This window comes from Sphaeramia orbicularis, chromosome 6 (assembly GCF_902148855.1).
Source record: "Sphaeramia orbicularis chromosome 6, fSphaOr1.1, whole genome shotgun sequence".
Classification (NCBI taxonomy): Eukaryota; Metazoa; Chordata; class Actinopteri; order Kurtiformes; family Apogonidae; genus Sphaeramia; species Sphaeramia orbicularis.
Window position 1 is genome coordinate 30,552,273 of NC_043962.1, and position 23,172 is coordinate 30,575,444.

At 37.9% G+C, this 23,172-nt stretch overlaps 1 protein-coding gene across 1 annotated transcript; it reads left to right on the forward strand.

The window, feature by feature from the left end:
• Positions 1-700: 700 nt before the first annotated feature.
• Positions 701-23,130, forward strand: ccdc33 (coiled-coil domain containing 33). The gene is made up of 12 exons (XM_030135593.1): positions 701-785; positions 14,914-15,016; positions 15,214-15,262; positions 15,972-16,147; positions 16,231-16,294; positions 20,158-20,353; positions 20,906-20,994; positions 22,170-22,301; positions 22,374-22,467; positions 22,554-22,678; positions 22,794-22,883; positions 23,003-23,130. Exons 1-12 carry the CDS (start codon positions 701-703, stop codon positions 23,126-23,128), a joined length of 1,329 nt encoding a protein of 442 aa, XP_029991453.1. The 3' UTR covers positions 23,129-23,130.
• Positions 23,131-23,172: the final 42 nt, after the last annotated feature.

Here is a 23,172-nt window from a genome sequence, read left to right on the forward strand (position 1 = left end):
GTCCTAATGAGGTGAAGCATCTGTCTGCTCAGGGCATTTTATGACCCCTCCAGGCCTCTAGTCCAGTCCGTTTCTGTCCCTTTGCCATTTGGCACAGTCGACTTCCTCACCTACAGGTGTTCTCTTTTTGCATTCTCTACCATAGTGTATGGCTTAGTGGGGCTTGGTTTACGAGTACGCACACCCCAGCGACAGTACCATCTGCCAGCTCCCCTCAGGACACCAGCCAGGTGCTAGGTACACTCTCACCCCAGCTATGCCACAACAGCACTCCCTGCTGGGATTAGCTTCACTGTGCCAACTGTTGATTAGGTCCTTTCATTCCTGCCCAGACTCTCTTATGAACCCAGAGACAAGCTGTCATGCAGACTTGCAGTGCACTAAAATGGATTCAAAGTATGTTTTGATTTTTTGTATTCTACTGGTAATTTCCTTGCTCAAAAACAAGCCCTCCGTGTGTTGCTGCACAGGTTTCCAGGTTGTTTCCCTCGAGATGCAGCCTCTGTGGAACAACAGTTTCCTCTTTCTAGAATAAGGAAGGACTGGTTATGTTTTCTGGTGATGATGCTGATGCTGGATTACTGGTCCATAGTTACTGGTAACACAGGGATCAAAGTCAAACAAGTGCTGGAGAAAAACATAAAACTAAACAACAGAGTTCAGGCTTGCTCCACTGTTGTCTGTTAGTAATGTATTAGTAATGGCTCCTTCACCTGGAGCTCTACAGGAGGCTGCTGTCAGAAACAGAGCAGAAGGGGAAGAAGGTGGAGAAGCTCCCCCTAAGGGTGAGTGTGGAACTTAATTGCTTTTCTTTTACTTTTTAATAATCACTTTTATAGCTGTTGAAAGTAAGAGTTAAAAGAGTAATAGTTTTTTGTGGATTGATTTTGCGCATGAATCCACACTCTAGCTGATTGAAAGCTGATCCCTGCCACGACTGGTCACAAAAACCTTGGTACCTGTATATGTCACTAATGATGTATTACATTGTGAATGGGAGTCACATACTGATGATTATCAGTGTCATTAAAGAGGGAGCTAAGCAATCACCTGAGGGAAAATGACCTCCATTAACAGTTTCTGTTTTTGTTAATTACACTTCTGCTTTGCTGGTATCGTACAGATTTAATAGACTCTTTTCTAGTACACATAGTGATCATAATGATAAATATGTATGAAGCCCCAAACAGTTCTGATTGACCGAGAGTTGATTATTATTATTATTATTTTTTTTTTTTTTTAACTTCCATTTATCCAAGTTTCATGACAATTTTACAGACGGTAAACAAAAACAAACCAGTTGGTAAAATTACAATTACAAAGATGCTACAAGACTGGTTTATGTAATATATGTTTGTGCATCATCACACTGATGTAGTACATTATGTTTGCACATATACTTGTATTATATAATAAAATACAATACATGAGGATGACTCGAAATATTATTTTGAGAGTGGATTTTAATTCCCACTGTATTGTGGGATATACAGTACATATATACTAAAGAGCCCTTTTGAGTTAGACAAAGTATGAAGTTAAATAAGATTAAATGTATCTGCTTTGTCATTCAAGTTCAGTGAAAGCACTAGTCATGTCTACTATGTTAAACCATTTTGTTTTCATTTGTCATATGGAACTACAGCCTTCACTTCTCCGCTCAGTTACTAAAACACATGTGACTCTTGCCTGGAGAGGGTACTAAACATGTTTTATTGCTATTTAATAATTGCTTTTCAACATTTTTATCTTAATGGAGCTTATTTTATAGCATTTAGGAAAGTACCATTTACTAGCTCTCTGGAGCAGAGTGGTAATCTTGGATGTGATGTGTCTTGCCACCTTTGTGCCGGCCTGCCTCCCTCCTGCTGTTTGGCTCCTTTATGAGACCTGATCCATTGGCTCAAACTGTAGCCTTATATTAATAGATCAGCCAGAATGCCTCTCCAGTGTGTTATGCTTTTAAGTGTTATATTCCAGAACGATCATTTTTGAAAATGTAGTCTCATTTGGTAGGCTACTTAAACATTTTATCGTCAATGATGGTGAATCTGTGCAGAATGTGTTACAATTTGGCTGAACTCCCATGTATTCTCACTGAATACATTTACAATTTCAACCTGGCCTCATGCTCAAGGTCAAAATGTATAGCTGTATACGGAGGGACTTCATACATAATGTATACAATATAGCATTCATTGCTAATTAGCACTAACAGGAAAGGATGCCCCCCGATATCCCCCTGAATTTAGTCTCATTTGCATAAATATAATGGGACACAAGAGAGTGTAAAATCCAGTGTCTGCCCTCCCCTAGGGGAGGAGCTGTTACTAGGATGTGGGTGCACAAGTGATAATTGTCAAAGAGTTGTTATCCTGATGCCCAGACTATAAAATAAACGGTATGAGCTGAACAAAGAGTCTGCAGTTACCAGTCAAATGCACCATGAACTTGGATGTGACTGAATTTCAGTAGTAATATAGACCTATTAATATGCTCCAATAGACTTTTTTTCAACATGTGTGTTATTTGGTTTGCATTCAGAGCTCCAATTCAGTTGGCTCATTTTTTAAGCTGACAGATGGACTTTTTGACCGTGGTTAATGGTTAGAACGTGAGTATATGTCTGTTTTAGATAAATGCGATAATTACACAAGATAAATGATGTTGCTGGCAGGAACAGATTGAGATTAAACACTAGTAATTAATCTTTCTGTTTTAATGTAATAGGCTTTAATGGAAGATTCTTTTAACAGTTACCTAAATATGTGAATAATAAAAACAGGTTACAATAGTAGTGATGATTTGGGGAGTGGGGGTGTAGTTTGAGAGAACTTTAATACATTATTCACAGGGGTAGGGGCCTAAAGTGCTAAATTAATTTGTTTTTCCTTTCCAGTTGGACGGCAGAATAAATGGATGCTGTCAGTCATGCAGAAGAGTACCATGCATTAATTTAGACAAGTGTTATTGCTGCACTGGAGCCGTGCAGTTTTAGTGATGCAGGCCAGGCTGGTGGGTGGAAGCTGTGTAATTATCTCTGGTTCCTATGATGGCAATGATTGCTGAAACAGCCAAGTGGTCCCAGAGCACAGCAGGTGTGACTGTCAGAGTGCAGGTTGGTGGGCCTGTCACTGCATATACAGTCCATACGAATGCACATGAGCAGTGAATAAACAGAGCAGTGACAATGGCAGAGCAGGATCCTTTTTCTCTGTTTTGATGATAAAAATCTGTACTAAAAGGAAATAACCTAATGTTGATCTACTGCACTGTGGTTAAGCATTAAAAGTAAACATCTCCCAGAGGACACACCATATATCACTCTTCCAGCCTCATATCTGGCCTGCATTATACTACTGTCAATTATTATTTGTTCTTTATACTTCTCTGTAATAATCTTGAAGTATTGAACAGAGTGGTTTTGACAGATGCGGCATGGCACTGATTAAAGATGCCCATAGAGGTGCTTAGATTATTTTTCCTTTAAAATCCCTCTAATGCATCTAAACAGCTCTGACACCGTGCAAATTGAGAAACACAGACATCTGGTGTGTCTGAAAGAGCCCGCAGAATGCAAAATGAATACTAATGTCCTTCAAACGTATTTATCTGTCTGACATTCAAGTGAGCTAAATGCTCTGCTTATTCTCTACGATACAGAGAAAACTTTGAAACATGCTGGACTTTCAGAAGTGTGAATCAGATAGAGGATATGACAGATGTTTGCCAAGAGATATGGTTTCAATTGATGCTCAGGCACAGCTCGGACTGACAGAGATATTGCTACTCCTGGTTTATTATAGTTATGAATTCTTCTGTCAATTGTACAGCAGTTGCTCAACTACCGATGGTGCACTGAAGGCTATAAAAGTAATTTTAACCACAGAACATAGATAAATAGATACACATACAGCACACAAGCTGCAATACTTCTACAATCATTAAAATCCAAACGAGGATCCGCATTTTCATGTCTATCATGTTACTTTGACACAGCCAGAGAGAGTGGAAGCTGAAATATGTTCCACCATGTACGAGTATGTGTTGAGGACACTGTTTGAGATGATCAACACTTGCTCGGGTGACTAATAAGGCAGATTCAGTCGGGGCAAAGGGGTTGGTTGAACGTCTTTGTTAGACAGGCCTGCAGCCCCCTTCTTTGCAGCATGCTCCCAGGGGAGGGCTCACAGACTGCCTAATTGAATCAAGTACACATGGTGCCTCCCCCTTCACAGCTTGGCCCCTCCCTGTTTGAGAGGAAAGGAGCGAGGAGAAGAGCTCTGGCTTTGAAGCTTTTGTTCTCTTCAGAACCACGGACAGCGCCAAGGGGCCTCGGCTCGCTGCAACTAGTTAGTTTTCTGCTGCTGGATGATGACGAACGCCATCACTGCACCACTTTGGCGTTTAGAATCAATGCAGGTGTTGTCACTATACATCTGAGCTGGGGAGGAAAATTGGTGTGTGGCTCAAAAATACGATTAATACCAGTCTTTGCCTTAAAAGGTGTCCAATAGCCCACCCTAAGAGATTGAAAGGTTCAATAGCCCAGTAAATGTGCATTTAATAGAACACAAAGTCACATCCCCACACTATTATTCATGTGTCAGTGGGCAGGTGGTCCAGACAAGAAGACTAAACAAATCTAAAGATGACAGAGACAGGACTGTGTGACTGCGCATAGCTTAATGCCTTCTATTTCCTCTGTGACAGCGTCTGCGTTTCCTCAAACATGCCCACACACAGATTACCTGTCCTTGGTCCACACTGCAGTTCACCAACCTCATTTCAGAGAGACAGATTGGAGTTGTGCTTTGTGGACCAGTCTGCTTATTAGATAGCCTCTACATGGCAGGTTAATGACGGATCCATTTCTAAGCCAACATTCACATCTGAAAATATAAAGTGGAGTCAGTGTAGATGCATGTAGCCTCTGCCTGCTGGTTGAGCTGATATCTTTGAATGTCATATGTTTATTTGCATAATCATTTCTCCCACTGAACAGTTCACCTTTACTTCTTTTATTTTAAAGGGCAACAATTACAGTGTGCAGTAATAAACATTTGAAATTCAGAAATAAACATGTGATTTCAGTACGTGTTCCTTAATTTCCTGAATAAATTTTGACACACGCAGGCTGTTATTCTCGGAATTTCCTGTAACAAAGCAAAGGTATTTAAATGATTATAATATAATACAATTACAGACTCATAACTGTTTTCTTTGGACTCATTTTTCAACCAGTAACTTGATCATTAACTCATGTCCGGAAAGCACTTGTACAATGAACTCAGGTCAGATATGTGGAAGAGGCTGCAATGTAATTGTGAGGAACAGCTGGATTAGTATATCCACTCCTAATGATATTAGGCAGGAGTCTGGAGAATACCTTCCAGCACACGGCTCTCATTTGATGGACTAGAGAAGGGCTGAACTGTGATCATTTTTTGGATATCACTTGATACAGGCTCTGTCTGCCACAGTTCAATGTTAACTCTGCTTCTGCTTTCAAGGTTACAGTTCCACCTCTTCTTTCTTGCTGTAAAGTAATATGGGCTTGTAATTAGTAAATAATGCTTGCATATCTCTAATGGCAGGAGATAATGGCATTAATGCAACAGTAAATTGATTGTGTGGAGGTATGAAACATCCAGATATTATTATTGACTATCCAGAGCCCAGTGCATCTTGCATCAGCCGAAGAGAGGGGTCTTCCACCCATAATGTCCCTCCCTGGTAAGATTACCACACCCTACTCCCATCTCAGTTCTTACATCTTGAGAGCCAGAACTATAGATTGTATACAATATTATCTGATCAGTCTGAAATATACTCAACAAATTAACTCTTTTGTTGATGGAACTCACTTGCAGTTTGACTCTTTTTTCTTTTTGCGTCAGGAGTTTTAAACTACATATTGATTGTAAATCTACATGGACTTGCAAACTCTTTTGACTGAAACTGATCAATACCCGTTCTGAGTACAAATTTCAAATTCATCAGTCCTCCTTATATAGTATTGATTTTGTGCAATGGCTTTCCTGAAAAGAATCGGATTACTTTTCCCCCATCAGTCAGAACAAACAGTAGCTTGATAGCAGCAGTCTAGTAGATCTCTTATGCATTAATACTTCCACTCTGAATGGTTTGGGTATGAAAGGAAATGTACCAGAGAAGGAAAAAGAGAAATTAAAACTCTTCTTATTCCCCCTCATTTAATGCTGTTTTATCATTTTATGAGTGACCCCCCCACAGATAAATATATCTAAATCAAATGATCTCAACAACTTTGTATCATTCTTGCAAAGTCAATCAGTCAAATCTCAGTTTGTATCATATTTGTGGTGGATTTGATAGTCAAACTGCTTTCTGAATAACTCCCCATTGCAATTTTGTCAGTATTAGCAATAAGGATGTATGAAATCTTGATGTATTTTTATTGGCAGTGCTGAGGTGTTCCCACCAGGAAGGACCTCAGGATCAGATGCAGTGTAATATATGCAGTGGTACTCCAGTAGAGATGCAGTGTACAGTCATTTCTGAGCCCCCTGCCGCAGGGCACTGTTGTGATTTGACAGTATTGCAGACAGAGGGACGGGAAGAGTGGAACTGGTGTTGAATAGTAATTGCTATACAGACAGTTTCCACACATTGCGTTGGTGCAGTTTAGACTCAGCAGCATGAGCATCCCATTCCAGTTTCTGAGCACTTAGCACACACAGGAGATGGTGTTGTTTATAGGAGGTGGAATGGGGCCACAGTGACACCTAGTGGTTTTAACTTGTCTTTATTTGGTGTTTTGTTTACTTTGAAGATTGCCCATTTGATTTAAGTGATTTCTTACCTCTGCCAAGGAACGGCGGACATTTGATGAAATTTTGATGACATTTCCAGGAAATGTTGATACTGGCACAAAGAACAAATGATTAAATTTTGGTGGTAATTGAGGGAGGGCTGATCTGCCTTGGTGGAGGTCTGTGCTCTCCGAGTGCTTTTCTAGTAAATAATACATTTTCACTGATGCAACCCCATGTCATAAAACTGCATTTTGGACCAAAGTGTATTATTTAAACTACTTTAACTGAATCATTGTTAAAACTCTTCTTAATTTAGATATTTTAAATTTGGAAACCTTTACTGTCTTGCTTCTCTCTCTTGCAAATGTGTATTTTTATCTGCTGTTTTTGATTTCACATCCCTATATTGTGGCTGTGTTGGCATGCACACATAGACTATTCTCCTCAGTATTTCACTGTGGCAGAAATTGAAGTCCTAGATAATGTAATCAACAAGGCCAGTAGGCATTCAGTGCAGTCAAAGAGTGAAATGAAGGCAAAGCCATTGTGAGCTTTGGAACTGGCCTTGAAAGACAAAAGCAGAATTGCAGTCTGTGAAGCAAACCATGACATGTGTGGGGAGGATCAGGAACGTGGGCGTTTCAGTCTGACTCTGAATGTAAGAGCTGAGAGCTTTGGAGACCTTGAACACTGAGGGTCATCATAAGCCAAGGTTCTGCCGACAGTTATGTAGAAGGGCCTCAGGTATGTGTTTATTATTACAACCTATAAAAAAAAGCAGCTCCATTGTTAACATTTTAAATTCTATGACACATAGTCTGGCACCAAAATATTACAAATACATTTCTATTCATTTCAGCCTGACTTAGCTCTCACATTTCCTCTTTGACAAAAACCCATTTACTGCACAGCTACTTTAACAGACAGCGGCGTCATTAAGGCAGCTTATTTACTGCTAATTCCTCAGTTGTGTTTACCTTGTTCTCCTGTTGTTCGCTGATAAGGAGAGTGGAGGGATGCAGGGAGCTCCTCGGCTTCTGTGTGGTGTTCACACCGGGCTGGGCTGCTTTGTTTGAAATACCATGCAGGGTCTGGTATCTATATTCCACAGCTGAATCAGACCGTGTAGAACAAATTTAAAGCTATTCAACTATTCCCACCTCAGCATCAGCTAAATATGTAACCCTGCAGCCGCCTCTGAATACAGATGTTCTTCTCCTGCTCCACAATGAAGTTGTTGCAGTGGTGCTTAGCTATTGTCTAGCTTGTCTTGTATCAATAATGACTTATCATCTATCCATCTATGCAGGCCTGTCTATCATGAAACCCTAGTGAATAGCCCGCGATGGTCATTAAAGATCAGAGCACTGTCCTACACAAAAAGGGTTGTGGGGTTAACTTCCTTATTCTGCTTTCTTATCTGATTTTTAGAAATGTAAATGATGTACCTAGAGCACACAATCTCTCATCCGCCCCACATGATTTTGCTGCTCTCGGTCGATATAAAGCTAATGTGGTCTTTAACCTTCCAATGGACCTCCAGCTAATGCATTTAATTCCTCTCTGCACTTGATGAATGGTATTTTCTGAAGTTGCATAGAAGCCACGAATACCAAACCACAATACTGGAATAGGAACAATTTATGTGCTCGTCATTTGGGGTCATTGACCCTTTTCCTCTGGCAGTTGCTCCGCTCACCAATTGTCTCAGAGTAAAATAATTGAGATGCAGGTGCTTTCAGGCAAAAAACAGGGTGTTCTTCAAGCTAACAATTCATTATAAGGGCTGGGCTGGAAGTTGGTGTTTCTGTCTGCTTTTGATAATCACATTAGTTCATTGTCTGACTCTGTGTTTTCAGGAAACGAGTGGTGACTAGGTGTTGACATCATTGCATCTCTCGTCTGCCCTCTGATGTAAATTCAATCCCAGTGACAGTCCTGCCAAAACAGGAATGATGTATTAAACACCAAGCCCGCCCTCCACTACCTCATCAATCTTCGTGCCCTTTTCACAGCTATAGACACATAGTGGTGTGATTTTAATTTTAAACAAAGATGTTGGATTTGTTTATTTATGTGTGATGGCAGTACTAATTGCTATCCAGATGCAACAATTATATATGGCTTTTACCCATATGTTCCTCTTTGACATAAAATGAAAGCTAGATTGTGTTTAATGTTTACTTCCAAGACAACCAAGATCATTTTAGATCAAATAAAGTCATTAAGACTAAGCAACAGAGCATATTGTTAAAATCAATGTCACATAACATTAGGAAATCAATCATTTTCAACACCAGTACTATTTCCTCAATTATACCAATTTACCATTTTAACAAAAATTAACCTGTAAAATGAAAAATGATCCATTTCTATTCAATTTCAACATATCATTAGACTAAACCTCCCAATGAGGCAACAATCAATAAGCAAGTGTTTCCAGGTATTAAACCTATCATTTCTACAGTACTACCATAAAACAAAAGGAACATTTGTAACATAAAGGAGGATGATGCTCATCTTTATGAAATAGTAATTACTATTTTCACCTCAATGGATTTTCATTGGTTGTAAATTGAATTATTGGTGGTTTGGGAATCATATGATATTGCCTATGCATTACCTGACAATTTTCCAGTTATTACCATATTATAACTGAGCTGTAATGTAAAGTATGATGCTTTTTAACTTTTCACTTTTCACGACACATGGTTGGAATAGAATTATGAAGTAAAAAAGTATGAAAAGAGTCCATGCATGTTGCACAAACTCATGCTAATAAGATTCTTAGAGTTTGAGATTCAGTGTTAAATGATGAACAAGACCGGGCAATTGTCTATAGTATAAGCAATTTGGAAGGTACCATATATGGGTTTGGTACCAGGCCCTGTCAGTAACTGTATACTGTAAGTAGCAATGTATGGCTTAACATCAAGCTAAATGGTATAATGCAGTTAAAGTGAGCATTGGCTATTGGACTATTGATTTATGAACAGCTTTGAGGTCTGAGGTTGATATGATGGAGAAGTGTTGAGTTTGTGTTGCAGTGCAGGAGCAAACCCCAGCACCTATTGTGCAAAGGTTGATGGCTGTTAGTGTCAGACGACCTCCTGATGGAGACCATGGGGAGTAGGAAGGAGTGTTTTTTGGATCATATTTGGAAAAGTTTATATCAGGTTTTTTTTTTTTTACATTGTTCACTCTTGGGGGTCCCTTTCAGGCACAAACAACATTATCGTTTTGATGTTCAACAAAAAGCCGGCTTCCTGTAAATGTCAGCTCATGTGTTAGTCATTAAGCTTTGGTTGTATAGCATTTTGGAAAGGTCATGTTGAGCCGATAGGGAAAACCAGTCACTGATACTTGCTGTGCTGTTGCTGAGCACAGTCTGTATACCAGCCTGCTGCTGGCAAGCCTTTAGGGCTGGTTTAGATTGCTTCAGCTTCCCGTGAGACTGAGAGGAGTCACACTTCCTGTAAATGTTGAACAAACTTACAGGATGTACAGTAAACATTAAAAATTCAACTTAAGAAGAATGTAGCAGTCTGTAAGATATAGTACAGCTGTAAAATTCAGATCTATCTATCTATCTGTCTGTCTGTCTGTCTGTCTGTACCAATTAATTAGCCATAATCCCGTAAAAACAATACTACATTTTAGTATCCACACAACAATTGCACCTCTGTAAACTGGACAAACTCCAAAAATTTTATAACAGCCTTTTTCACAGCAAATATAAAGACAATTTACATTTCAAAATTCTGGTTTCAGAAAAGTAATCTCTTACGTATCACAAACATGTCTGTGTATATAAGATCTACATGGTCTTTAATTTTAAATCAGGTGAAATAGCCTTGAATAATTCCATGGCTTCATGCTCATTGGTTGTTTATAACATGAGATGCGTAAACTGGTAACAATCCTGAGGGTATTCTATGATTGTCTCCATCCAACACACAAAGTAATTCTTCAAATTCAGCCATCACTTTAATTGTAAAGTTGTTGGTAACAGACATCTAACCTTAACTTTACACTGAAACCTACAGAAATTTCATTAGGTGCTGAGTTCCTGTTTGTGGCTAGAACTGAGTAGAGCTTTAACTGGTAAAGTCTAAGGTCTTGGAGTTTTTACATTAAAACATATCTGCAAGAGATAAACATTTCAATAGGTTTATGATTGCCCAGATTCAATTTTCGATTCAATTTTCCTGTCAGAAATTGGATTTATTAACATTCATATTGTGAAGGCATTCAAATCTGTGGGTCAGAGCTTTTTTCCACCCCCTCCTCACATTTGTAATGTCTTTGGATGCACCCGTTGCCAACACTGTTCATTAAGTTCAGGGTCGGTCCCAATTCTACACACATACCTTGTTTGTTTATGGAGCAATAAGGTCTCATGGCAGCATAACTGTAATTGACAGACGTTGATTTACTGATAATCCTTGGCTCTGCTCTCACTGTGGACCTCATAAGGAGTGGCATTGGCTGTCAGCCTCACATGTCCTTGAGTCAAAGCTGCAGACTGCCCTTGACTCACACCTCCATCTCACACCCTCCTCTCTGCCACTCTGGTCACTGTTGTTTTTTAAAACCTTTCTGCTCATAGTAAAAAGACAACTCCCTGCAAATGTGATTTTATTTTGCTGACAGGGCACAGATTTGATTACATACGAAGCAAAATGTAATTTTCTCAGAGGAGTCTAATAATTACGTTTTAGTCACAGCTGGAGGAAACAACAATCAAATGAAAGTGAAATTTTCACTCTATTTTCCATTTCCCGTGGAGCCTAAATGCACTTTAATTGCTGGTAATTTGAGAGACTTTAAATTAAATCAAGTATATAACACAGTGGCATAGGATAGGTTGGATTAATATGACAGAAATATTATGGCCGGTCTCATCTACAGTTAAATATAAAATTTTTATGCATCTGATGAAAGACAAAGTGCTCAACTTGCTGATGATAAAGCACCTCTGGCAGAAACGCAAGAGGACAAGATGGTAGATGCAAAGTAGGTGAAGAGTAAGGTCTGAGGATGAATGAAGAGAAGACCAAGAAAAAAAAAGAATGGAGGAAGAGAAGGAATTTAAGATTTTGTCAAAGGGACAGAAGTTAAAACAGGTGAAGCAGTTCAGATACTTGGAACAAATGACAACATGTGGGAATAGCAAGTGAAAAGGCCAGCTCCATCAACATGAATCTATTAACCAGCAAAACACCAGGAGGAGGCTTGAAAGATAGAAACGCAGACCATCAGCAATGACGCTGAGGACAGGCTAAGACCCTTTTAGATACTGATTACAAATATCACATAAGAAATGAGAATGTCCTGTGAAAGAAAACAATCATAAAAAGAAAATCCATATGTAGTAATTTGCATGTCATTAGAGGAAACTCTTTAGAGTGCTAATAGAGGCAAGGATGGGGAGCAAAATATAGAAAAATGTGGATATCTGATGTTCTTCAGTGGATGGACATTAAATAGGCCATGTAACAGCAGTAAGAGCAGCTCTGTAAAGAGGTGGAGAACTATGACCTTCTAAATCCCAGTGGATGTTGAACCCAGAAAACAATGACAAAATGACTCAATAAGAATTATCTAATGTGGTAGTTTTATAGTAGTTTTATAAAGTGAACTTTGCTTTTAGAAAACATAAACCTATGTAACTTCTAATTTAAGTAAATGAAACTAAAGACGTGTACAAATTGCTACACACAAGCAGTACATTCAGTACTACTCCTGAATGCACCCAATATGTGTAGTACTACTGAATGTATCACATGTGTGTAATATTCCTGAATTACCAGTAATGACATAAATTACATGAAATTAAAGACATGTATGAACTAATGACATAAAATAATTGAAACTAAAGACGAGTTCAAAGTAATGATGTAAAATAAATTAAACAAAAGATGAATCCAAACTAATGATGTAAACTAAAGATGCATATGAACTAATTACATAAAATAAATTGATCTAAAGATGTGCAAGAACTAATAACAAAAAAAAAATTAAGATTTCTATGAACCAGTGACATAAAATAAACTGAACTAAAGTTACATATGAACTAATAATATAAAAGAAATTAAAGACACATACAAATAAGGTAAAAAAAAAAAAAAAAAAAAAAAAGTAAATATATGAATGCAAACTAATGATATAAAGTAAATTAAACCAAAGGCACGTATGAACTTAATCTCAGGACATGAGTAGCCCACATTCCTGACTGGAAGAGCAGCTGTATGAACCACGTTTTCTTTTCTCAGTTTTTTTCTCTCGGTAACCTTCATCTCTCTGATGGTCCTTTTTACCTCTCTGTCCATTAGTGCACTACAGATATTTCCACTTCACTTGTCATGGTTAGATGGGTGGGTTGGGGAAGATACAGATTTTACGGGAAAGAAAGACAGGGAAGATGTAGAGGTCACGAGGGAAAAAAAGTCAAGTCTGGGTCAGCTGAAGGATTGAGAAAAAAAAGAGTGGTGGATAAGAGAGGTGGGATGTGTAAGGGAGGGAGGTGAAGAAAGCTCCTGGGAGCCGCCTTGTTCTGGAAGGCTAATTGAAGCCCTGTGTGGCAGCAGACTCAGAGCTGTCAGTCCAATGAAGAGCCCATTTGCTGCATTTTGCAGGCTGTGTACTGAATCCTGATGATGCTAACATAAGCCCCGGCCATAGAGACCCCCCCACCCCCACTACCTTGTCTCCCCTGCCTGCACAGGGGTACACATGACACATCCCACCCCCCCTTTCCCCACAGATTATATGTAACAGGGTCAGAGGCATTCTGAACATGAGCACAAAACACAGCATGTGAATATGAATAATTTCATTTTGTAGATTTAGTAAATTTGTTGGGCACTCTCATGCATGATAATGTGATGTTAGACTCAGCCGGAAGTGTTTTCACTCATACAGGTTATCCCTTGTTGGATTAGAAGAGATTATATCTTCTTGCAAAGCACATAGCTGCAAGCATCCAGTGAATTTATTATCATGAATTAAAGTAGTCAATTATATAAGTCTATCTAAAAACTCAACTGAGGAAAATTTTATATTCTAGGCTTTGAATATTCAAACACAACATTTGTTATCCTTCTACAGACCTGTATGAAATCTTTTTTTTTTTTAGTTAAGAAATGTGGTGGTTGCTTATTTTGAGGTAAATCAACATTTTATCCCATATTATTTTCAGTGCTTTAAATAGTAACCTTAAGAAACTAAGTATTACCTTCCATATATTAGAGAGAATTTATAATAAGCATTTATTACATGAAGATGAATATTCAGTAGATGGATATTAATAGTCAAATGCCACTGCTACAGTGGGTTACATCATTGCTGGCTCTTCCTCCCTACCCCCACATTAATCATTCAATCTCAGTCAGACCTTTTTCCGTCAATGAACCATGACGTTTGTGCCGGTCTTTACTGCTAATGAGGTAATCAGGTGGGAGTTATTGATCCCCAACTATTAAAGCTTTGACATACATTTGCATTCAGTAAACACAAATTAAACTTCTATTGTGAAAGCAGTTGCATTAAAGAAGCTTTAAATACATAGAATATGCCTTTATGTATAGATGTGAATAGGAAGAAACCATTGAGTTTTCAGGGAAACATGATTTAATAATAAAAGTATAATTCTTTTAAATGTATTTACTTATTTACGTGTCATATTCAGATTTGTCAAATAGGAACGAAGAGGGAGCTACAGGTGCTGCACAGCATGTCACTCAGAAATCATTAGTCAGTCAGCATCAATCTGTTTTTCCACACTAAGACAGAATTCATGAGGGAGCTGCTATTCACTGAGCAGGAGCCAACCTTTGATTACATTGATTGGTACATGCTGCTTCTTGGAATAAATATAAGGTTTCATTTTGTAGCTCTAAAACACAAAAGGTAGGATTTGGAAATGTCACACTCAGATTTGTGTGTTTTGTTTTGTTTTGCTCTGCACCGTGTTGAATCTGAAACAGGATATTACTGAGTTTTGTGGCCTAACGTGTTGCTAAGGCTTGTGTTGTGGTTACAGGTTGATGACTGATGATGACTGAGCTCCAGATTTCACCTCTACCACTGGTTATGGGCACGTTCATGTGTTAAGATCTCCTTTTGACTGATGAAGGCCTTCAAAAAGACAAGCCCTGCAGCGAGTATAAAGGTAGGCTGTTTGACACTGTGGAGGAATGTGTGTTGGAGGACAGTCTGTAGGAAGATAATAGCTAACAACATTATTTCATGCCATTTCTTTGAAATCGTGCTACCTAGCAACCACAGTCATTTACAGCATATATTGTGTATGCAAAGCTCGTACTTGAGGCACTTTAAGGGTTGTTGACTAAAAGCTCTCTTGTTATAGAGTGGGAGCTGTATGCATAGTGATGTAACCGCCTTTATATTTAAGGGCTGAAGAGGTTCTACAGGCTGAACTCAAGCACACTGAGTATGAAGAGGTCAGAATCACACTGTGGTTGGGATAAAAGCTATCATTTTTGTGGAAACAGAACAGCAGTGGGTTTAATAGAGGCTGCTACTTTGCAGTGATTTCCCTTTACCTGTGTTTTGTGATGTGTATTTAACCCATAAAGACCCAAACATCTACCACTGATCAAAACCATGTACTGATCCAAAATGTTTAATACCTGTTGATTCACTAATCCTATCAACACATGTAAATAATTGGTGTAAAATACAGTTTGTCATCTTTTCATGGTCATCAGATATGACCCATTTGGACGTTCAGAGGCTCTGTACTGAACGTGGAAACACTGTCATCTTCTACAACATTGATTCACCAGTAAAACCCATGGAGTTCAATAAATGACAGTGGATGGAGACACTTGATTTACGTTCAGTTATTGATATATTTGCTGAAAAAGTCACTTTTTCTTAATTTTTCTCAGTTTCTGATATAATAACCCTCAACTTTGCTCTGAGCTTTTATGAACATCTAAATAATCAGTGAATGAAATATAATAAAATACCTGACTTTCACTGAAAAAAACACAAAACACAAAGGATGTTAAAATAAATGATGATTAAATCATATAAGAAAAGTTAAATAGAGAGAAAAATTCATTTGGGAAGTGCCACAAAAGTAGCACTGGGTCTTTATGGGTTAAAGTGATATTCTTCATTGCTGACTTAATGTTTCTTCTAAAGCATGAGAAGGATGGATACAATCTCCCATCCCATGATGCCCTGGCGCAGATCCTACCACATTACCTTATGGGAGAGAAGAGTGTCACTCAACAGGAACCAGCTGAGAGGGCTGGAGCGTCGCAGGCCAGCAAACGAAACATAAACAACACATATCAAGTGCATCAACCACACAAACGGTAAGGAACGTAGACTGAGTTTATTGTGAAAATTATTATATAGAATAATGTAATTGTATTCATTACATGTGTCAATGTTTTAGACCCCCTCTGCATGACTTTAAGGATGATCCCCACATGGCACAGATCTCCGACCTTCAAACTAAGGTGACTGGACATGGTCAATACGTAAACTCTTAAATCAATCAGTGAGGCCATCTCCGCTGTCATGTTGAGTTAGTTAACAGTGATACGGCAGGGGAGGGGAGGTAAAGGAAGGCTACACTGCGGAAGTAGAGACCGAGTAGTGAGATGAAATGTCAGCTGGTTGAATAGATTAACATTTATCAGCCTGATTGCTCTCAAAAAGTACGTTGGCGAGCTTTAAACTTGTGATGTTATTTGTGTGTATCTTGACAAATTATTCTGCTGCTGTGAGGTTTTCTTCACAATGTCATTTATTACTTATATAGGATCACATAATATGTCACATACTCAGATGATCCACAGATAAATGCCATTTATTTAAATATCTATCTATCTATCTATCTATCTATCTATCTATCTGTCTGTCTGTCTGTCTGTCTATCTATCTACTTAGTTACTTACTTACTGCTGGAAAAAGGATTCAGTTTTATTTTATCACGCCAGAACCTGCATTTAGCCATGTTAATAGAAGAAATATGAAGAAATAATGGTCGATCATATTTATACAGCACATACATATTATATTTGACCCTGTAGAAGCAAATAACGTAATAACGACCCATAACGTAATAGATTTGCCGTTTTTAAAATGTAATAGGCCAATAACGTAATAAAAGTCCTGAACCGATAACGTAATAACTTTTGAACAATAACGTAATAACTTATTACGTTATTGGTTGGTTATTATGTTATTGGCCTGATAAAAAAAAAAAAATCTTTGAAAATGTAATAACTGAGCCACATAATAATATATTAATATCACTGTATTTAAGTTTCATTTATGAGATATAACTGTGAAAAAATCCCCCCCCCCCTCTCTCTCTCAACCTACCGGTTGTCGAAAATGACTCCCTTGAAAAATAGTTTCAAACAGTCTGAAATACCTCACATGTGACTAATTGATGCCTTTGTGAATGTTTAGAAATATTTTTAAGCAAAAAAAAAAGTTGGACAAAAATCTCGTTTTTTTTTTTGTCCGGACCACATACCCCCTGTACGGAGGGTAATTTGATAACAGCCTTTTGGTTGTTTTTGGTTCTGGTTTCAGAAAAATAATCTTAATGCTAATCTCTTTACGTATCACAAACATCTGTGTATATAAAATTTACATGGTCCTTAATTTTAAATCTGGTGAATTTGCCTTGAATTGCTGATAATTCCATGGCTTCATGCTCATTGGTTGTTTATAACATGAAAAACATCATAAGTGTAAACTGGTAACAATCCACAGGGTATTCTGTGATTGTCTCCATCCAAGACATAAAGTAATTCTTCAAATTCAGTCATTACTTTAATTGTAAAGTTGTAGGTAACAGACATCTGACCTTAACTTCACACTGAAACCTACAGAAATTTCATTAGGTGCTGAGTTCCTGTTTGTGGCTAGAATTGAGTAGAGCTTTAACTGGTAAAGTCTAAGGTCTTGGAGTTTTTACATTAAAACATATCTGCAAGAGATAAACATTTCAATAGGGTTATGATTGCCCAGATTCAATTTTCGATTCAATTGTCCTGTTTATCTATCTTCAGACACTAATTAATTAGATCTAGGCAAACATTTTTTTTCAGTATAGAAAACATCAGGGTTCTGTTTAAAATAGATCCTTTCATAGCATAAAGAGTGTGTTAGAAAACTATCTTACATAGCTACTTCCACTCAGTAGAAGGCCTGAGTGGAAATAGATACAGACACTCAAGTGCAAATAATATCTGCATCAAATTTAAGTGTCACATACCTGCTGGCACCCTGTTAATTCATGTAGATGTTGATGTGATGGAACACAGAGGGGGACATTAATTGGATGATTTTCATAGTCACAACAGCATAGACAAAAAAATCACATCTTCACACACAGTCCTGTCTCTGATACAAATGTCCTAAATTGACAGCACGTATGACAGCAAGGCACTTAAATGTCTTCAAATCATGGGAAGAGTGTGGGCAACCTACTGTATTAACGGGCAGAGACAGAGACTCTCTTGATTTGACACATATGAAAGGACTTTCAAGACTCGCCGGGGTGAGCCGTCCTTCCCATCATGCCTGTGGGCCCCCAACAGAGACACCATCTCATCTAAAGTCATGATTGTCACCTCTTCCCTGCCCTTTCAATTAGATGCTCAATTTCACCCTTCTGTCCCAAGGGAGTCACAACCACACTATTGGAGATTGGAATCCCCTAATCATCACCCTCCTCATACATGCAGCTGGACCCTACTCACAGCTCCCATTGAATCTTGTCTATTCAACTTGATAGACACACATGTGACAACGCAGAGAACAATGAGCGCATACGAGCTGCCAGACAACACACACACATGCCTTACATAGAAAAATGCCTTAACAACAGAGCTGTGCTACACCTAGCTGTAATTGCTTTCCAGGAAGTCAGTGCACATTTGCATAAGGATTTTTTTTTTAAATCTATTTTGGTAGAAGAAGGGAGAACAACATTGCAAAAGACAAAGCAAAATACCCCTACAAATACATTTTAAATATTTATCATACAGTGTTGCTTTTAGTCAGTCTTGCTGTTACACTTTCATGAATTTAGCATGACTTTTCTGTTTTCACAAGAGGATGCTCTATGAATGCATGACTAGGATTTGTTGGAAATTACTGGATAAATCTCCCTTGATGAAAGACCTTTTCAGGATGGGGTATTATTTTCCCTTTGGATTTGAGGAGCCAGAGTCATGAATATATTGTAAAGCAGCCTTGTCTAATTCAGAGCAGGAATCTCAGTTTATGGCAAAATGCAGCTTTTCAGTGATGTCCCATTAGTCATTTTTCATGTTGTGTGTTTATCTGAAACCAAAAGGAATCAATTATTCAGTGAGACTCGGCGCCTAGAGAAAAAACGAAACATGCAATATATATTTTGGTGCTGCATGTTTGTGAATTCAGTCCATTGATAGCAGAACTCTGTTGAGTCCATTTAGAAACATCAAGAAAAGGTGTTGAGGAGACATCTAGTGGTGAAGACACTGAAATATTCTGCATCAAACCCACTCCATCAGGCTGAGAGCAGCTTTAAAAATACAATAAGGACAAAAATATTGGGACATGTCACATCTGCAGCTTGTTGGACTTCCTGTTCATGTTGATTTGAAATAGTATCATGTTAAACACTGTCATATCAGTTATATAAATGTCAAATATGTTTTCTTCCTGAGTGAGAGATAAAGAAACCATGCAGTTGCTTGGGGTTTAAAATGATTATTTATGATCAGAATGTGACTAATTTTTCTGTAATTATGAATTATAAGGAAAAAAAAAACTCAACATTGAGTATATGTCAGTAAAAACAAGCATTTTGCAAGCGTAGATGACAATGTAAACAAATTAACCCTTAAAATAACATAGAAATATTTATTGTAATGATACTTATTGCAATATGAATTAATGGTATTTATTATTGTTTTGTGGCCCAGCCTCCTATTAGCAATGAAACACCTGAATTTGATGTGTGCCAGCAGTATTGTCCATATAGTTATAGTTATAGTTGCTAAGTTTTAAGACTACTAAGGGATTATTTTTTACACATTTAATGGAGTTTGCCCTGTTATTCTAGTATTGATTTAAAGTATTTACGTAATTTGTGCATATCATTACACCTAATCTGGTACTACAGTTGAAAATTATCCAATTTGCTCGACTGGCATATTTATAGACATGTACTGTCACTGTAAATCTAAACTAGGCTCTTTTTCTATACTGAAATGATGAAACTCTACTCAAAGGAACTAGTATTAAAGGGGAATAAAGCATGACAAAATTATAACCGATATGGACAGATTGACAGTCAGCATCTCCACATCAGGAGGTGAAAAACTATCGTTCAGCCATGAGCAGGATGGCAGAAGACATCATAGCCCTGAGGACGCAGGTAGTCGCACTGGAGTCAGAAAACAGCCAGCTCCGCAGTGACCTGTCCCTGCACCAGGACCTCGGCCGAAATCTGCTGGATGACACAGACATTGATGTCATGACCAAGGCTGAGATTGCTGATCGTATAGGTAACCCACAGCAACACTACAGCTATCAGAGCATTTTAACCGTACATTAGCAGCCAAACATACAGAAATAATAACTCAAGCAGAAAACGAGGCTCAAATGTGCTGTTTAATTCATGTTAGGAAGTTTAGCCCTCAGTCTGCCACATGAACCTTCATTTTACTGGCAGTGGATGTGGAAGGTAGCTGACTTTGTGTTTGTTAATCCTTGTGAGTGTCTATTCCCATGCAGACTGTGCCATTTCATGATAAGGCAGCTCATTTAGGCCATGGACCCTGATAAGCTCTGTGGGTAGTGCATCCCTTATCTACTGAAGGACAGTTTCTGACCCTCAGTGAAAGAATGTCCCTGAATTTCTTTCTGTGCTTTAAAGTCACATTAAATGTAAAAAAAAAAAAAAAAAATCCATTCTTTCTCAAAAGTTGGTGGATGGTTTGATCATCAATGTTCACATAGCATTGATTAAGCATCTAAATTCTCCCAAAGGTTGACATGAATGTAGCAAAATGCCCATAAATATGTGTTACGTGACTCAGCCTCCTGTTATTTTGAAGCCTCACTGAAATTCAAGCTGGCCAGTGAGACCAGTAAGGCTGCCTCGCAAAGGGACAGGATCCACCAGCTGCAAAATGAGCTCATCAGGGTAAAATATAAGCACTTCACAGATCAATGGCTGAAAAACAAAATCTCTTTTCTGAAAAATGCACTTTGTTGAGAAGGGCTGTTTTCTTGCAAAGTGCTATTTCACAGGTGTCAAACATGTGGCCCGGGGGCCAAATCTGGCCCGCCAAAGGGTCCAATCCAGCCCCTTGGATGAATTTGTGAAATGCAAAAATTACACTAAGATAATAACAATCCTTTTATTTATTTATTTGTTTTTTGCTTTAATTCATTTATTTATTTGGGGGGGGGAATATGTTGCTTATTGTTTGCTTTATGTTGACTGTATTGTTAATTATTGTGTAATATAAAGTTCAATAAAGATATTTTTTAAAAAAGAAAAAAAAAAAAGATATTAACAATCCTTTTAGTTCAGGTTCCACATTCAGACTAATTCAATCTCAAGTGGGCAGGATTCAGTCAAATACTATCATAATAACATATAAATAATGACAAATCCAAATTTTTCTCTTTGTAAATGTAAATATTTTCATGTATTTTAAGCTAAAACAAAAAATGTGAATAACCTGAACAGATATGAACAACCTGAAATGTCTTAAGAGAAGTAAGTACAATTTTAACAATATTCTGCCTGTTACTAAATGTTTTGTGTATTTGTAGATTCACTGTGATCTGTAACTTATAATGTACATGTGTAAATGACAAACTGAGGCAGAATATTGTTAAAATTATACTTATTTATTCAGCTTGTTCATGTTATTCACATCTTTTGAAAGGGTAGTTTGTAGATGTAAATGTAAATGTAATGTAAATTTACTTTTTTCGCTCTAAAACATAGAAAAAAGTTTGAAGTTGACATTATTTATATATTATTATGTTATTATTTTACTGGTTCGGCCCACTTCAGATCAAATTTAGCTGAATGTGGCCCCTGAACTAAACTGGGTTTGACACCCCTGTGCTATTTGGTAACAAAACCCCAAAACAATCCACTGTTTTTGGACTGTATTACTTTTTAAAAATAGCATTCTGCAAGAAGACAAGATATTTTACATCTTCTCAAAAAAAAAAAAAAAAAACATTTTTCAGGTAAGAGGTATTGTTCTTCAGCCATTCATATGAAAAATGGAAATAGTCAATGTCAAAATGTACTATATGTAGTGTTTACTTTGTGTTCTTTTCATATGTGTCATGTAGAAGAATGACAGTGAGAAAGAGCTACTAAAACTTAAACGAATTCACCAGCAGCAGCAAAGGGATCTGCAGCGTCATCAGATTCACACGGAAAAACTGGAAATATTGGAAAACACAATGAAACAGCAGGAAAAGGTGGTCAGCTCTACTGTCTGCTTTTCTCTTAAAACACCACAGAGTTTAATATTTGTGTTATGCTTGTGTCAGGTCATTGTGAAGATGGAGAAAGCATTAGATGGGAAACTGAGAGCAAACAATAAACAGAATGGTGACAGAACCTTGGCAGCGAAAAAACAGAAAGGTAAGTGGATCAAGGGGGAGCATAAGTCAAATTCACAGAAATGTTGAGATTAGCTGGAGCATCACATGTCTCCTTATGCTGTGAAGGTGATGCTGACCACAGAAAGGAAGAGATAGAGTCCGCCCTGGTGGCAGAAAACTCTCGTCTAAGAGAGGAGTTGGACAGGATTCGCCAGCAGCCTGCCCCTGTCATTATAGAGCATTTCACACAGGTACAGCCCAACCATCACTCAAACAATGTGATATAGAAAGATGGAAAACCACCATCGATTACAGTTTTGATGCAACTTTGTGTTAGTAATTTATTGTCATTTTTGTTACCCTCAGAAAGGAAATACAACACCAGTCAGTGAGAGACTAAGTTTATTGAACAAGCTGCAGAAAGCTGAGGCGAGAGTCCACATACTGGAGACACAGGTAGAAAAATGAACAAACTAGACACTCATAGGCCACAAATATGACTGTATTTTACTAGAAGAGAGATTTATCAATTCAGCATTTCAGATTATTCAAGGAGTGCATTTTTTTTGTTACAGCTGGAAGAAAACGCTAAATTATGGGGTAAGCACAAGCAGGAAATGTTGACCAAACTCAGCGAGCACAGGCATGGCTTTGTTCGAAAATCCTCCTCAATCCTTTATAATGTTCCTACGGTCAGTTAAAATCACATCTGTCATATTACGTTCATAAACTACTGTATATACAG

Coding starts and splice junctions, on each gene's coding strand:
- ccdc33 (XM_030135593.1), top strand. CDS start 701: ATGGCTCCTTCACCTGGAGCTCTACAGGAGGCTGCTGTCAGAAACAGA. Junction 22,468..22,553: donor GGCAGCGAAAAAACAGAAAG/GTAAGTGGATCA, acceptor TATGCTGTGAAG/GTGATGCTGACCACAGAAAG. Junction 22,884..23,002: donor TCCACATACTGGAGACACAG/GTAGAAAAATGA, acceptor TTTTTGTTACAG/CTGGAAGAAAACGCTAAATT.